At 51.2% G+C, this 15,894-nt stretch overlaps 1 protein-coding gene and 1 long non-coding RNA gene across 17 annotated transcripts in view; one reads left to right on the top strand and one right to left on the bottom strand.

Moving 5' to 3' along the window:
• Positions 1–109: 109 nt before the first annotated feature.
• On the top strand, positions 110–9,622 carry LOC108348505 (uncharacterized). 2 transcript variants are annotated; one of them, XR_005495890.2, is made up of 4 exons: positions 110–249; positions 1,980–2,059; positions 7,831–8,007; positions 9,115–9,622. It is a non-coding gene; the product is annotated as an uncharacterized LOC108348505 (long non-coding RNA). The 2 variants fall into 2 exon arrangements; XR_010059075.1 differs by having other exon boundaries at positions 7,831–9,622.
• The window catches only part of Fam193b (family with sequence similarity 193, member B), a 32,686-nt gene continuing 20,096 nt past the window's right edge, over positions 3,305–15,894 (bottom strand). For 12 of the 15 annotated variants that reach the window (XM_039096002.2, XM_006253646.4, XM_039095995.2 and 9 more), the window contains 6 exons: positions 14,209–14,392; positions 13,113–13,352; positions 6,818–7,820; positions 6,593–6,668; positions 5,613–5,710; positions 3,305–3,671 (listed from right to left, as the gene is read on the bottom strand). In XM_039096002.2, coding sequence (XP_038951930.1) covers positions 5,614–5,710; positions 6,593–6,668; positions 6,818–7,820; positions 13,113–13,352; positions 14,209–14,392 — 1,600 coding nt within the window. In that variant the 3' untranslated portion in view covers positions 3,305–3,671; position 5,613. Of the gene's footprint in view, positions 3,672–5,612; positions 5,711–6,592; positions 6,669–6,817; positions 7,821–12,796; positions 12,902–13,112; positions 13,353–14,208; positions 14,393–15,894 lie in introns of those variants that run through there. The other 3 variants (XM_039096004.2, XR_005495313.2, XM_039096003.2) reach the window with 3 other exon arrangements.

The raw sequence follows: 15,894 nt of genomic DNA, 5'->3' as shown, positions 1-15,894 counted from the left end.
GACATGCGCAGAAGATTCAAGTCCTGGTTTAAAGGAGGAATCTGTTGGAATACCCTCCGCCGCACCCCACCTCTCAGCAAGACGTTCTTCCCCGCACTCTCCGGGGAGCGCTGCGCCCTCTGGCGACCAGGAGTCCCAGCCCTGCATGCGAGTTCCTCGTGGGCGGTGCTCGCAGAATGATGCCTCGTCTGCGTGAAGTAACACGACGGGACGGATGTAAAATAATGGCCAAGGTGTTTTTTAACCTTGGTAAATGATATAAATCTCAGATTGACTGCCTGGGAAGCTAGAGATAGCACAGAGGAGACGTTGGATCTGGGTTTACAGAGAAAGTGGAGAAGTCACCATCAGGAGAGCCGGAAAGGGGCTTAGGGTAGACAGTAAATACACAAATTCCTTAGGGCATAGAGATCTCAGGGGTTGGTGTGAGGTTGAGAGAAAAGGACACCGGGCCCAGGTTGTCCAACTTTAAGGAGTAAAGACAGAGCTAGTGCTGGCTGCCTCTTCTCAAGTCTTTATCTGTAATGGGAGTGCTGATCACCCTGTAGTGCCAAAGAGAACTCACTTGTCTGGAGATTGGGAGAAATATAAGGATTCTTTTTTTTTTTTCCCCTAAGAGAGGGTCTTGACATGCAGCCAAGCCTGGCTTCAAACTTGTGGCGATCCTCCTGCTTAAGCCTCATGAGTGCTGGGATTGTGTATACCATAATACTAGCATGAAATCATCACAAAGGTGGTGCAAATCGATTTTCGTGATATTCATAGCAAGCGGCCTCTCTTGTAGGATGTGAAGAAGCAATAAGTAAAAGAAAAAAAACTAACAAAAGCCAGGTGGTTGCATGAACCTTTAATCCCAGCAGGCAGATCTGAGTTTGAAGCCAGCCAGGGCTACATAGTAAGAACTCACCTTAAGGTAAACAACCCCCTGGAATTCATAATGGCAGTTACTCTGTTGTGGGGCGGGGAATGTCAAGAGACATAGGGGCACCAGGTCTAAACTTGACCAGACTTTTACTTTTGCCACAACTGGAATTTTTTTTTAAAGATTTATTCATTTATTATATCTAAGTACACTGTAGCTGTCTTCAGATACACCAGAAGAGGGCATCGGATCCCATTACAGATGGCTGTGAGCCACCATGTGGTTGCTGGGAATAGAACTCAGGACCTCTGGAAGAGCAGTCGGTGCTCTTAACCGCTGAGCCATCTCTCCAGCCCCACAACTGGAATTTTTAGATAGTTGCTTCAAGTGTGAAAAACAAAGCTATGCGATAGAGAAAAGGCTTCATCTACTTTCCTCTCCCTGAGGACTGAACAGGCTGAGAAACAGGAACTGTGAGCCTGTGATCCGGCTCCTGCTCCCTTTCTTTAGAAGGAAACTGTCACCCAGTCCTATGGGGAAGGGGGTTGGGGGAGGAGAGGAAGGGGCAGGTTCTAGCCACTTGTGTAGGGAGGCCACTTTAACAAAAGGCAGCGCACACCTCTCTAGACACTTCATTGCCAGCAGAAACTTGGTTAAGAATGGCATTTAGCAGGGGCTGGGGATTTAGCTCAGTGGTAGAGCGCTTACCTAGGAAGCGCAAGGCCCTGGGTTCGGTCCCCAGCTCCGGAAAAAAAAGAACAAAAAAAAAAAAAAAAAAAAAAAAAGAATGGCATTTAGCGGGGCTGGAGAGCCCACCTGGTTTAGAGCATTTGTTCTTGCAGAAGACCCACATTGGGTTCTCAGCACCCACGTGGTGAATCATGAACATCTGTAATTCCAGTTCTGTAGAATCCAATGCTCTCTTCTGACCTTGGACACCAGGCTTATGGTGTGAGCAAAAACACTCATGCATAAAATAGATCTTTAAAAAGAAAAAGACTTTTTGGACATAGTATATGTAAGACATTTTTAGTAAATCTACTACATTAAACAGGATTTGGGAAGAGGAAGTGGATTCCTTGGCTTTACAGATGTTGATTACGGGTTTTGTTTTCAGATCTACAAATGGCCACATATTCCTTCCCACTCGACAATCAGATTTAATTCATCAAAGGTGTTTGCTCTTAACTGCTCCAGGTATGTTGGTATGGTGTGGGTGGCTCTCAACTGGCTAGAGCTACAGGTGCATGGCTGTAAAGGCCTCAGGGCCTTCCCTAGACCTGGTTTCATACATATGTAGAAGACTATATTCAACCTGCATCCACACGGTCATCTTGCAAAGGGGAAAACTAAGTGTAGGGACTAATCTTGGTTGCCAACTTAATTAGACACACCGCTGGGTGAACCTGTAAGGTCATTTCCCGGAAGGACTAACTAAAGGGTGAAGACACTCCCCCAGAACAGGCCTGTCCTTTCCTCAGTGGTTGTTGTTTTTGCCTGCCTGTTTTCAGTCATACCTCGTGGTGGATGCATCTACTCTGCTGCTGCTACTGCTGCTGACATCAGAGCTTAGCCTCTCCAGTCGTTCAATGTGGACTAAAGATTAGGGACTCTCGGGGGCTGGAGAGATGGCTCAGTGGTTAAGAGCACTGACTGCTCTTCCAGAGGTCCTGAGTTCAAATCCCAGCAACCATATGGTGGCTCACACCCATCTGTAATGGGATCCAATGCCCTCTTCTGGTGTGTCTGAAGACAGCGACAGTGTGCTCATATTCATTACATAAATAAATATTAAAAAAAAAAATTAGGGACTCTCTTGAGAGCAGTTAAGAGCACTGTGCTCTTCCAGAGGACCCAGGTTCAATTCTCAGCAACCACATGGTGGCTCATAACCATTTGTAACTCCAGTCCGAGGGGATTCAATGTCCCTCTCTAGTCTCCACAGGCAGTGTACACATGTAGTGCATACATATAAATGCAGACAAAACACCCATTCACATACATAAAAATAAAAAAGTAAAAAAATGAAAGATAGATCAATGGCTCTCCAGAAGTTGTCCAGCCCTTCAGCACTAGACTGAATCTAGCCCCATGGATCAGCCTCTCCAATGTTGAGCTACCCAGCCCACACAGTGTCGGAGGCTGATGTACCTTAGTCCTCTCAATAGTAGGCAGGGCCTAGACAGTGACCACAGCCACAGCCTTTGGGCCCAGCCAGATAGTTTAGCAGTCGCTCTGCTGTCACAGCCTTAGCCCCCATCTCCTTTATGGTGGGCTGTCAGTTGCACTCAGGACTGCTTGGGGACTCTAAGGGTTAAGTGAGAATTACAACAGACTGCCTGTGCAGATACTGCTCCAGATGGTGACTAATGCAGACCTGTTTCTGAGTACATATAGCCCTCCCGCTCCCCATTCAGACCAGCAAATCACAATCACACCAACTCTGTGTCCAAATGTTGCTTTATCTTTCTGCATGAAAGATATTCACAGTATCAAAAGTAAAGAATTAAAAAAACAAAACAAAACAGAAACCAAACACAAAGAGAGCAGTTTTGGGCCAGCAGTGCCACCAGCCCTTGGCTCCCAGGCCAGCCCATTCCCTGGGCTCTTGAGTGGAGGCTGCATAGCACCAGGAAGCAGCTCTGCTGAGATCCTCAAAGGCCCCAGCACAGCATGGCGTCCATTCAGCTTTTGGTTGGTCAGGGTGGTAGGAGCAGGGAGGTCGAGACAGGTGGCAGGGCACGTGAGAACTACATCTGCAGCCTGAGCTGAGGCTTGAGGTGACCGGCAGAAGTCAACCTGGGTAGGGCTGAGAGGACAAAGAGGGCAGGATCAGTGAGTACCAGGCCCCTCTCCCCACCCCTGCTGTCCTTGCTGGCTCTGGGTCCCTGTGAATTACATCTCCAGCTTCTGCCCAGAACCCAGCTGCATCTGGGCCTGGTGAGTGGGAATATGCAGTATTAGCTTTGTTTTTTGGACTAAAAACAAGCAACAGATTTCCTGGATGAAAAGAGGAAATTTTTCAGTAGAAAATAAAGTTTAAAACTGGTGAGGGACAGAGCCCCAGTCGTGAGGTCCTGTCAACATATGGGACAGGCCTGAGAGAACGAAGGCCCTCCCTTCCCGCAGCACAGCTGTGTGAGGCGGGGCTGAGAAGAGCTTGGTTGCTGGCAGCTGTTCTCCCACTTGCAGGTGCAGTGGAGGCCAGCCCTGTATTCAGACTCCTGCTCTGCTTCAAGGAGACCTCTGGGCTGGGTCCGGAGGCTGTGTCAGTACTGAGCCTCCTGGGCCTTCCTGAAAGATGATGGAATGGCTCCAGGATGTACACTCAGGAAGGAGTGGCCTTGGGGTGCACTTATCCTGAAGTGGCAAAGGACCAGACCCCTCAAAACACAGGGAGCCTGAGGTGACTGAGGAAGCAACTTTAACTAGGAGGCAACATATGCTTAGCACAGGGAGTCTCAGCTCTGGACGCTGCCCTGGCGTCAGGCCTCAGTACTGCCCAGGGGGAGTTAGTCAGAGTCCAGGAAGCTTACCGCTTCAACTTGTTGAGGAATTTTTAAAGAACACGGGAGCATAGTGTCAGGTCAGGTAGGGACTCAGAGTATGTGTACAGAGGTCAGATCTCCCATTGTACTAAGGACTCAGAGTATGTGTACAGAGATCAGATCTCCCATTGTACTAAGGGCAGCTATGCAGTTGTCAGACAAAAAAAAAAAAAAAAAAAAAAAAAAAAAAAAAAAAATCCTGATCCAGATACACAGCACAAAAGCACAAAGTTAAGACATGGAACTGTGGGGCTGGAGAGATGGCTCAGAGGTTCAGAGCACTGAGTGCTCTTCCAAAGGAACTTGCTCAATTCCCAGCAACCACACAGTGGCTCACAACCATCTGTAAGGAGATCTGATGCCCTCTTCTGGCCTGCAGATGTACATGCAAATAGAGCACTTATATATATAAAACAAATAAGTCTTTTTTTTTTTTTTAAAAAAGGTCACAGAACTGAAGAGCCTTGGGCCCCAATATTGTATGTTAGCCGCCTATCTCTTCTGCACTAAAGCTCTCTCAGCCTGGAGGCTTTCTCCAGTTTTGGGCACCTAGCCCCAAAACATCATCCAGTGGTCAGTAGTTCAGAGAACGGGGCTTGCTGAGTGGCTGGAGCGCAGGCCAGAGCTGCTGTGGGTCAGTCTCTTCCCAAAAGACAGCCTAGCTCCTAGTTCCTCGGGAACTTGTGCTACTGGGGAAGACTCCTCAACAACACCGCCATGATTTATCAATGGCCCTAAAGGTCATGCTATAGTTCACCTGTCTGTCACTGTTCCCTCAGGGCTGGTCTTTTATGCTGCTTAGGGGGAAGGCATATTCTGCACTGAGGAATCAAGTGGGACATACGCTCAGTGCCCACTCATGGGTTAGCTCCATGACATCTACTGTTGCCAGGACACTTTGGGAGGTTGAGCCCAAGTAAAGACATCTCAAGAAGCTGACCTTCAAGAGAAGCAGCAGCAAGCAAGATTCAGGGAGGGCCTAACCAGGGAGGACTGATGGAAGAACAGAGGCCTTGGTGAGTCGCCACAGAGAGGACACAAGCAGAGCATCAGCAACTGAATGTGGAGATGTGGTGCTACAGGGGTGCAGAGAGCAGGGCGAGCAAGCCATAAGCCCCAAAACCCAGAGCCATCATACAGTGTGGTTCAGAGGGGCACACGGCATGGAAGAGGCGGGTGCAGGTGATAGCTGGGGTCTCTACCTCACTGAGCTGTGCTAGGAGCGGTTTTCTTGAGGCTGAAGTTGGTCCAGTTCACAGCAACTTTTTGACGAGTTTGCTTTGCAGAATCCAAACAGAACCTATTAGGTTTTGGAAATATGGGCAAAATAAAGTAAGATGCTTTTTCCTGTCCTTCCTGGACCCCACCTCTGGACAAGCATGCTCCATTTACTCAGAAACCAGCTGGAAGCTATGATGTGACCCCAGCATTCAGGGCTGCCATAAGTCAGAGGCAGCCTGGGTGATAATGGCAAGATGCTAACAAAGAAACGAGTCAGCTTTCAACAGACACCGGCTTCCAGGTGTCGGGGTTTGACAGGCTAGAGAACTGCTGTCCACAAGGCCAGGGGACAACACATGAAGACAACTGCTGTGAGATACAAACTGGCCATCCTTTCTACCTTATCCTCACTGTACTCAACTGGCTTCTTCTCCCTTCAAGCCTCTGTACATGGCGTCCCACTGTTACAGACACCTTTCACCGTCCCTGTTGAGCTCAGCTCAGTCTTATTCTTCAGATTTCCTGTTGGTCTCACCTCTACCCCAGGTTGGTTTATAAGCCTCCCACCCAGTGGCCTCGTCACACCCTTATGCCTCTAATGGCACCAGTCACTGGGCTGCATCTCTCTGGACTTTTCCTAGAGCTGGGCCCACTAGAACAGAAGTACCAGTAAAATGCCAGTTCCGGGGACCCCTGTGAGCCTGAGGCAGCCTAGTTTATGTACAGAGTTCCTGAGCACCAGGGCTACACTGAAACCCCGCTCTTGGATGCTGACCAAGCTCCTTTCTACGCCTTGCACCTTTCCAGTGCTCGTCTTGCCAAGGGGCTCCCTGGGTTCAGGCTATGTGGAAGGACAGTGAGAAACCCCATGGAGACTTGTGTCTCCGACTCAAGACACAATGTGGGACTTGGGCATGGACATGACTCCCCTCAGCTGGGAAAAGCAGGCAGCCCAACCTACCTCTTGAAGTACTCCACCTCTCGGTCGGTCTCATCCATCTCCACCCCATCCAAGTCCTTGGGCAGGAACACATCGTCTAGGAAGACACAGCCAGGAGGGCTCAGTGCCTATGGCCAGGCCTCTGGGGTCATGCTGGGAGCGCTGCTGCCCATATACAGGGACTGCCCTCCACCCCACGGCTTGGTTGGAGTGGGGGTTCAGCCACTTGGTTCCTGATGCACTCACCCAAGGAGGAGGCTGACTTCTCCTGCTTGTTTCGGCTCCGGCGGCTGCGGCCCTTGCCCTGGGACAAGCTCTGTGGCTTTGCTGGGCCGGGGATCTGCTCAGATTCCTGCTCCAGAGTCCGTGCCCTGGCCCCGCCTGGCCAATTCTGCCAGGAACTACCCTTCTTGTCAGTTTTGGGACTGGCAGCCTGAATGGGTCCTGGCCGGCTCCCCCGGCTCCCCTCTCCAGGTTCTGCAGCACTGCCTGCCTTGGCAGGCTCTGGGCCCTTGCCTGGCTGCTTGGGGCTAGACATCTGGCTCTTGGCACTGGGGGCCTCTTGGTTGGCTGGAGGCCAGGGGGCTGGACTTGCCTCAGTCTTCTTTGCTTGACTTCCCTGCCTCTTGCTCTTCCTTGGCTTCCCACCTGTGGCCACAGGCTCAGACCGTTCCTGTTTGCAAATGGGAACTTCCTTTGGACTTTCCTCAGAGCTTGGCTTGCCTGGCTTGGGTGTCTTGACCCAGATCACCCTGGACAGGTTGGGCACAGTGTTGAGTCTTCTTACAAGCCCATTCTCAGGGATAGCAGGAGGGGGGCCCCTCACCTCTGTCCATGGTGGGTGAGGGTCTCTCCTTTCTGCCCATGGTGGGACCGGCTCACTTGGAGCTTGTAATGTGTGGCTTTGAGGAGAACCCAAGGTCAAAGGGGACAGGTCAAGGTTGATGTCAGGCTGTTTCTGAGAGGAGCCACTGAGGTCTGAAGGGGTTAGGGTCTGAGCTTCCATTGTCCCCTCCTTAAAGCCACTGCTGTCCATCCCGAGCTCACACATGTTCAAGCTAGCACAGAGGGAGTCTTTGACGGTGCTCTTGATCTCCTGCAAGCGGCTGCTCAAGAAGCTACTGACTCGGTCCAGCTCCTGGTCAGGCCACTCTAGGAGCCTCTCCCTGGCAGGCCTTGGCTCCTGGCTTCCAGAAACACGATTCACCTGCTTCAGAGCTTCTGTTGCCAACCGGGCCTTCTCTTTTTCCTGCCAACAGAAGACACAGTTTCAGCAGAGGGCTGCTACCCATCAAATACAGCGTGATACCTGACACGTCAGCCTGGGACCTGGCTTTGCCATTTGCTCAAGACAGAAGCCCATGATCTTCACAACCCTATAGGGATGAGGGAGTGATGAAAGCAGACAGATATCAAGTCTCGGGATAGAAGAACAGGTAAGCTCCTGAGAGTAGCTTTGGACAGTGTATTTTTTACAAGCCTGTGTCAGCTCTAGGGTCTAAGAGGCTAGGATCTGCTTCCTGAGCATGGGTTAGTATGAGCCTGAGGAATTTGTCTACCCCCCAGTTAGACCCCAGTGGACTCATGTGCCAAGCAGAGACAGTAACCGTTGACTAAAGAACAAATGGGGTGCATGGCGTGGAGAGGCTGTTGAGAGGCCGTCTCCTCGACCCTGTAGGCAGCAGGGAGATGTGCTCTTACACAGTCTTGAAGGAAGGAAGATGTAGGAGCTGAGATGCTCCAAGCGAGTGGCTGACTGTACATGTCCTCCTGAAGAGGGCACCTCTTAGAAAGGTCTCTCACTGCTAGGCCAGCCCCACATATCCAAGCCTACATCTAAAGTGTGTCCTACAGCCATGATTAGTGACAGACAGGGCCCTCACCACATGGTATAAAAGCAGCTCCTGAGCCCAAGAGACTGCCCGGTTCCAAGAGGTTGGTTCCTGTAAACCTTCTTCAACAGACTAGAATCAGGAGAATGGAAATTCATCTGTGGGCTGTTACCCGAATTTCTCTACCTAAACCCAAGGTAACAAGAGGCTAACAGAGCCTAGGGGTTTCATGGGAAGGCTGTGGTGGAGTACCACCTCACCTATTTCCAGGTGACTTGCAGACTGAGGGAAAGACAAAGGAAAATGAATTTAGGGAGAGAGAAGACTTGCTTCTACCTCTGAATCACCTTAGAGAGAATGCTCTTCTGCCCCACTGGGCAGCCATATAATCTGTCTCACTGAACACTGACTACACACCGAAGCTCAGGTCTTTGGAGCCCCTGGACTGATCATTGACTCTCTTTGAACCTTAATGTCCAAGTCTGTAATTTACAAGAAAAGGTTGCTCTGAGGACAGCTGTGAGGGTCCAAGTATCCTTCCCCATGTACCAGCACTCGGCCTTCTCAGGAAGGCAGCAAGCAGAGTGGCCTGGGGCAGCATCTGCACAGATAATATGGCACCTGGAGACCGCAGGATGCTCTTTCCCTCACCTTCTGGTTGTCATAGATAAGGACGTTTTTACTCAGGAATGTTTGCTTCGTGCCCTGCAGGTGTCAGAAGCCCTGGTGGAGAGCACCTCCTCATTACAAACACTGCCACTGAAAGAAAGCGGCTACATGCACAGACCTGGCTCCTGCAACAAGTTGTCCTTCAACCTTCACCACTGCCCTTGCTGCACCACAATGCAGTCTACACAGATGAGGAACTTCAGCTTTGGCGAGAATACAAAACTGGTTCAAGGTTAACTAGGTGGCTGGTAAATCAGCAAGGCAGGGTTCCCAAGCTCCTGACTCTTTAGTTCCTTTTGCTCACTGAGTGAGAGACAGTGGGCTAAGCTTTGGGAGGACAGCTGGGCACAAGACATGCCTGTTTCCCAGCTTCACTCTGCCAGGGAAGAGAGCCATCCAAATGGACTGCTTAATTTGAGTGAGTGTCAAGTGCTACCGGGCAGAAAGTACAAGGCACTTTTAACCCACCTGGACCATCTGAGAGCTCCTGGCAGGGAATTACCCTGGGAAAAAGTAAGCACCCTATGCAGAAGTACAGTTGGAGCCTAGAGTTTTGTTCTGCTTTTGTTTTGCCAGGGGAGGTGTGGTGTGGAGGGACCTTGGGAGACAGGAAGGTGGGTTAGAAAGTAAGGCTGAGATGAAGCCGGAGGCTAAGCAGCAGCTGGACCCTAAGATCTGTAGGCTGTGCAGGAGCCTGGGTTTGCGCCTGAAGCACCCAGTGTTCACCACTGAAGGCGTTAACATAGGTGCTGTGGGTGGGCATCCTGGGTAGGGATCTTTGGTGTTGAGCAGGAAAGTAAAATGACACATATCCACAAACATCTCCAACGACCACAGCTGCTCCTGGGACCTCGTGGGCTGACATCACCTGTGCAGCATTCTACTCAGGTTCCCATGCATCACTCGCACCATCCTCCCAATACGCTACGATGTCAGTTCCTGTTATTCTCATTTTACAGATGGAAAACCGAGGCTCAGAGATTAACTGATTTGCTCAAGGTCGTACAGCAAGTGTGATCAAGCTGAGCCTCAAACTGAAGTCCAATCCTGAGGCTCACGCCTCAGTCACAGCGTGCTTCCCTATGGCGATGCCATGACTCAAGGTCAAACAACAGAGTGCAGCGGTCACCTTTACTGAGCAGACAGTGGAGAAGAAAAGGCAGCTTCTTGCTCAGTGCAGAGTGTGAGGTGCCTGCAGGAGGCCCAAGGAGGACCAACAGTTTTCAGAGATGCCAATGTCAAGTACAGCCAGAGGGTTTCTCTTCCCTAGAGATATGGTCTACGAAGTCTAGATGAGGGACAGGAACGCACAAGGGAGATGGAAAGAGGTCAGAGAGGCTGGTGAGAAATATGAAGACAGTGACCCTATTGTCCCTGCTTGCCTGAAAAGTCAAGGAGCCAAAGGATTAAACGGGAGCATGTGTCAAAGGTCGACAGCAGACATCTATGATGGCATATATCCAAGACCTAGCTTGGATTTTTTTTTTCTTTTCTCTTTTTTCAGAGCTGGGGACTGAACCCAGGGCCTTGCGCTTGCTAGGCAAGTGCTCTACCACTGAGCTAAATCCCCAACCCCCTAGCTTGGATTTAGTGATGAAGCAGAGACTGAGGAGTGCTAGGTGACAATGGGAACAATGAACTCAAACAGGAAGAAGAAGCAAACTGAGAAAAGCAGGAACCAACCGCATGCCTTCGAAACTCAGCAGTGGGCTCAGCGACAGACAATGGGGGCAGATCCCTGGGTTTGAACCTGAGGAAGCAGTTTACCAGCTGAAGGCATTGGAATAAGAGCAGGCAACCTGGGCTGAGCAAGCAAGAAAGGACTCCCTGGGCTGGGCAGGAGGACAACCTTTCCTTTAGAGGAGGAGGTAGTCCAGTGACTTTTTCCTGCTAGAAACAGAAGTGAATGTGGGAGGGCAGCTGAGAGCCTCAAAGCTGGAGAATCAGAGGTCTGGAAAAAGGGCCGTGTGACTGGGCAAGGCATAAAGGGACAGGGGTCTGTAGGCCAGCCAGGCTACATGGGAGTTCAACAAAGTAGGGGACCCACTCCCACCCAGCTGATGTGTGAGAAAGGCAACAGGCAAGGAACTAGAAAGTCCCGTGTGAGCGAGTGACTTTTGTAAGCCTATTCAAGTGAGCACTAGCCTAGCCTAGGAAGAGGGAAAGGGTCAGAAGACAATACTTGGTGGACAAGGAAGGACGGATCTTAGGTTGCAGATGACACAGGCATGAGTATAACTTCAGAGCATCAGGGATTAGTGCCTAAAGGCGAGAAAAGGACGTAATGGTCTGAAAGTGGGATGAGGGACCAGGAAGACCCTTGCCTTTACTCCCAAGGTGCTAGAAAACAAGCAGTCATTGCTACATGCCTACCGGGAAAATGAACTCCTGATGGCAGCCACACTAGTAAGAAGGACCTCAGAGTGGGGCTGACAGCCAAATGCAAAAGGACAATAGTCTCTGATCAACACCGAGACCACCTCTGCATGTTTGTTCCTGTCTACAAGACTCGGGTCTAGTGGACAGTGACTCCGGGGAGCTCTGGGATCAGAAGTTACGGCAAATGGGAGGCCAGAGCGAGGGGCAAGGTGTAGCACAAGCGTAGACGACTTCCCTGAGGAACCTGCCCTGGAGTGACAGTGTTTCAGGAAGAGGCACAGGTGAGAAGTGCACACCAGGCTGGGAGCTGTGGAACATGCCTTCTGGAGGGCAACCTGGGGTGGGAGCAAAGGAAGCGTGACCACTCTGAAGGTAGCAGCAGAAGCAGTTAACTACTTGAGGCTGCAGAAGGATCTTGTTTGTCCTCGGGCTGGAAAGATGGAGAAGTACTTCTGCCTTTAGGAGCTCTAGGGTTGCTTGACCACCCAAGAACTGAAACTAGCTGGCTGTGAGACCAAACCTCTTGAGATGGTGGTTCCTGCGTGTGGCTCTGAGCAGACGCAGCTGGGGTTCGGCAGGTGAAGTAATAAAGCTGCAGGCACCAAGGCTGGGCTCGTCTGGCAGCAGGGCTGTCTAGGAATAGCTGCTCACTGCATTTATCCTCCGTGCTGAGTGAGCACTGGTTCATTCCCATGACTTCAGTTACATCTCTGTGCTGGCAACTGCTCGACTCACACCTCCACTTGCACTAGAATGTCTCACAGGAACCTGAGTCAATTCACCCCAACCACACCCAGTCTCCTGCCACTGCCTGCTGGCTCAGTCACAAGAACTGTCAGGGTACTGGCTCCCACCCGGGACACACTGGAGTCACTTCTCTCACTCAAGCCTCTCAGTTCCAGTCTCAGTCCCTGCCCCCTTGGTCTTGTCTTTTCCTACCTGGAGCATCAAACTCAAGTTTTCTTTCCCTCACCTTCCAATCTGCCCTCTGAATCACACTACAGTCAAAATACAGATCCGAGCGAGTCAACCCTCTGGGACACCTCGTATTTGGAAGCTGCCATGCCTCCCTCAGCAGGGCCTCTGAGGCTCTCTCTCTTCTGTTCCCACTTCCTGCCCTACTTCTCTGCTGCGTTCGGCACTGGCCCCACCACACTGTGGTGGGATGTGCTGTACCTGCTGCCCGTCCTTATTCCCTGGGACCCAGCTGATGAGTCACCCTCCGGTAAAGCCACTCCTGGGCACCTCCCTCGGCCTGGTACTTGTCACACCCTAATGTGTTTGTCTATTTTTGTGTCAGTCTCCTCGCTCGCTGGACTGAGTTTCTCCCGGGGTGAGAACTTAACTGTTACTTTTTGGCTCCCAGTATTTGTGGCCGTACTTGCTGACTGAATAACTGACCGGCGACGGAAGCAGCAAATCCTCAGCTTGGAGGACACCAGCAAGCAGCCTGCGGCGGAGACACATTTCCTGCTCCAATTACTTGCCCCTGGGGTTTCCCTGACCCTGATGCCTCCCAGATTCATTCAGACCTTCCCATAGTAGAGCGATACCCAGGTTTTTGGCAGCCAGCACTATTCCTACCCCAGAGGTCTTAGGGCTCAGTGAGGGAGTCCTTAGGGAGGAGAGGCAGTAGAGCTGAGCTTCCCCCCCACACCCACCTTCTTTTTCAGCTTGTGCCGGGCCCGCTTGGCAGCCCTGGCGCTGTTGGGGACTTTGGGCTCCGTGCTGTTGATGAATTCCAGCAGCTCATCCACATCTCGGTGATCCACCGCAGGCTCCCCAGGGATCCCGCCCAGGGTGCCCCCCTTCACGGGCAGCTCCTCTTTCCGCCTGGTCAGCCTGGAGCGGAGCTTCTCCCGGATCTCAGTATAATTCCGGCTCGTCGGGGCAGCGAGTGGCTGGGGGAGGGGGAGGTGCTGACATTACACCCTGGGCCGGGGAGGCCCATGGCATTCCCACCCACTGGCACCATGTATGTGGCGAGAAGCCAGATAATTATTCTCTCTAGCATCAGCCACCAAGGCCGAATGGCTTCATCCTCAGTAGACTCTGAGCCGAAGCAGTGGTAGGTATGAAGATGAGGGCAGAGCTTGGTGACCAAGGACTGGGGAGCCAGGGAAGCAGGTTTGAGCCCGGGCTTCATCACTTGGAAGCTGTATGACCTTGGGTAAGTCACTCAGTCTTTGTGAACATCAATTCTGTCACCTCTAAAATGAAGATGACAATGCTCACTCAAAGGTGACTAGTAATTCTGAATTACTTCGACATTTCCTATCCTAAACTGCCCTGCCCTAGCCAGCCTTCTCCTCTTCTCCTCATGAGACTTCTGAACTGCTCCCCTGTCTAGAGACAGCATGATCTGAGCCTCCTTGGTGCCATCTGTGCTCATGGCCTGTACCTCGGCTGGCTGTCACACTTGGGGAACCTTTTGCTTCCACTCTGCTTTCATCATGCACAAGCGTTCACTTCTCTGGGATTACACACGTATACATACTCATCAGAATCATAGCTTTTTCTCTGCCACTTCCTCTCCTTTTGCCTAAAGAAAAAAAGTCAATCTTAAGAGAAACCACGAGAAGAACACAGCCAATAACACGTTAAGATATCCCGACCTCACAAATGTGCCTCCAGGCTGAAGCAAGCAGATGTAGGTGTAAGGACTCTGAAGCCCAGCATGGCGATCCCTGCCATGATCAGGGGTCTCTCCTCTGCCCCTGCCTGCCCAGCCCTCTCTGCCCAGGCAGGCTCACTCACCGCATTGTGGCCGAAGAACTCACAGTAGCAGCAGTCACAGAACTTCCCATCGCGGGGGTGGGTGGAGGACGAGGTGCAGGAGCTGCGCTCAGAGCTGCTATCCTCTTCCTCGCCCAGACCCTCATCGGCCTCACAGGCCAGGCCACTGTGTGCAAATTTGTGCCCCTTGCACCCAGGGTCCCTGCTGCAAGGGAGAAGGGCCCAGAGGTAAGCGTGGGTGGTGTAGGCACAGAACATAGCAGGAGCCTAGAAAAGTATCCCAATCCCCAGCCTCCATTCCAGCTGCCCTCCGCTGTCACATTAACGCCTCTTGTAAAGATCGGAGCCTGGTAAGAGTCTCGGGCACCACAAAGGTAAAGACTGGCCCTGGACGTTTCCCACATACGCCTATTTGGCAGTGCCATGTGGACACCTCTCTAGCTCACTGTATCAAGCCTTGTGATAGCTGGCTGTTCATCATTTGTCTTCTAATCTAGTGAGCCTGCCCCCTTGTATTCTGGAGTCTGATTACACAGCACAACCCCCTTGCAGAGCAAGTGCTCAGTGACCAGGAATATGAACTGACTCATAGGCTGGTGGCTCTTCTGGTATAGTTCAAATGATCAAAGAGAACAGTTTTTCTTCTCCTTGTCCAGGGTCCTTACCGCACACTTGAGTCTTGTGTCTGTGTAGATAGGCAGAGCCTCCTTATTCCAGAGCTCAGTGATGAGAAAAAGTGGATGTGTCTTCTGGGGGCCACACACTAAAAGAACCACTAATGCTCAACCCAAAAGCACACTGAACGTGAAGCCTGGCCATCCTTGGAGTACTGTTGAGAGCCAGCACCTATCTCTCCATTTAGCGATTGTGGAAACCGCAGCAAACGACAAACTCCTTTGCCCTGTGCACAAAGTTCATGCTTTCTCCACTTACATTCTGCCTCTGCACCCTGGCAATGAGTTGGGGCAACTTATATTATAAAGGGTATTTTCCCGGGGCGAGGATGAGACAGGCTGAGAGGCCTCTGAATCAAAGCTGGGAAGAAGCAGAGCCCTGTGATGCAGCGGCAGCAGCTTAAGCACTGCAGAAGCTGGTCCATGTTTGAGGGGAAATAGGAGTAAGGTGACAGTCTAGGACAGGCCAGTGTAGCCCATGTCTGCTTCTGCAAAGGTTAGTAAACATGTGGTAGGGTTTAGATAGAAAAGCAGCAGTTGTTACCAACGGTGCCTACAGAAGTTTATGTCAAGTTCACCAGTGTTCCTGAAGATACAGACTGCTCTTCTTTACCACTGAGAGTTCTCCCACCTACTCTCTTCCCTGCTAGGAATCCCCAGCACACGCATTCACTCTTTCATATAAAATTGGTCTTTCTAAACAGTTGAGGCTGGCCTTGAACTCTAGATCCTCTGGCCTCCGCTTCCCAACTGCTGGGCTCATAGGTGTGTGTGTATAGCACTCTGTGTGGGAGGAAGCAGCTTGCCAACGTGTGATAAGAATCCTCCCAAGAAGCAGTGATGAGAAAGTGTAAGGGGAAAACGCGGCCAGGACAGCTTGAGATGCTGCCTATGCTAACATGCGGGCAGGACAGCTTGAGATGCTGCCTATGCTAACAAACCTAATGGAATGACAGATGTCCTGCAGCTGGAGAGTAGCAAAGTGGACTACAATTAACATTCTCCAGCCCCAAACACCAAGGATTAAGAACAA

Source organism: Rattus norvegicus, chromosome 17 (genome assembly GCF_036323735.1).
Source record: "Rattus norvegicus strain BN/NHsdMcwi chromosome 17, GRCr8, whole genome shotgun sequence".
Lineage (NCBI taxonomy): Eukaryota > Metazoa > Chordata > Mammalia > Rodentia > Muridae > Rattus > Rattus norvegicus.
Note: the sequence above shows the minus strand (reverse complement) of the source record. Positions and strands in the feature narration are given on the sequence as shown.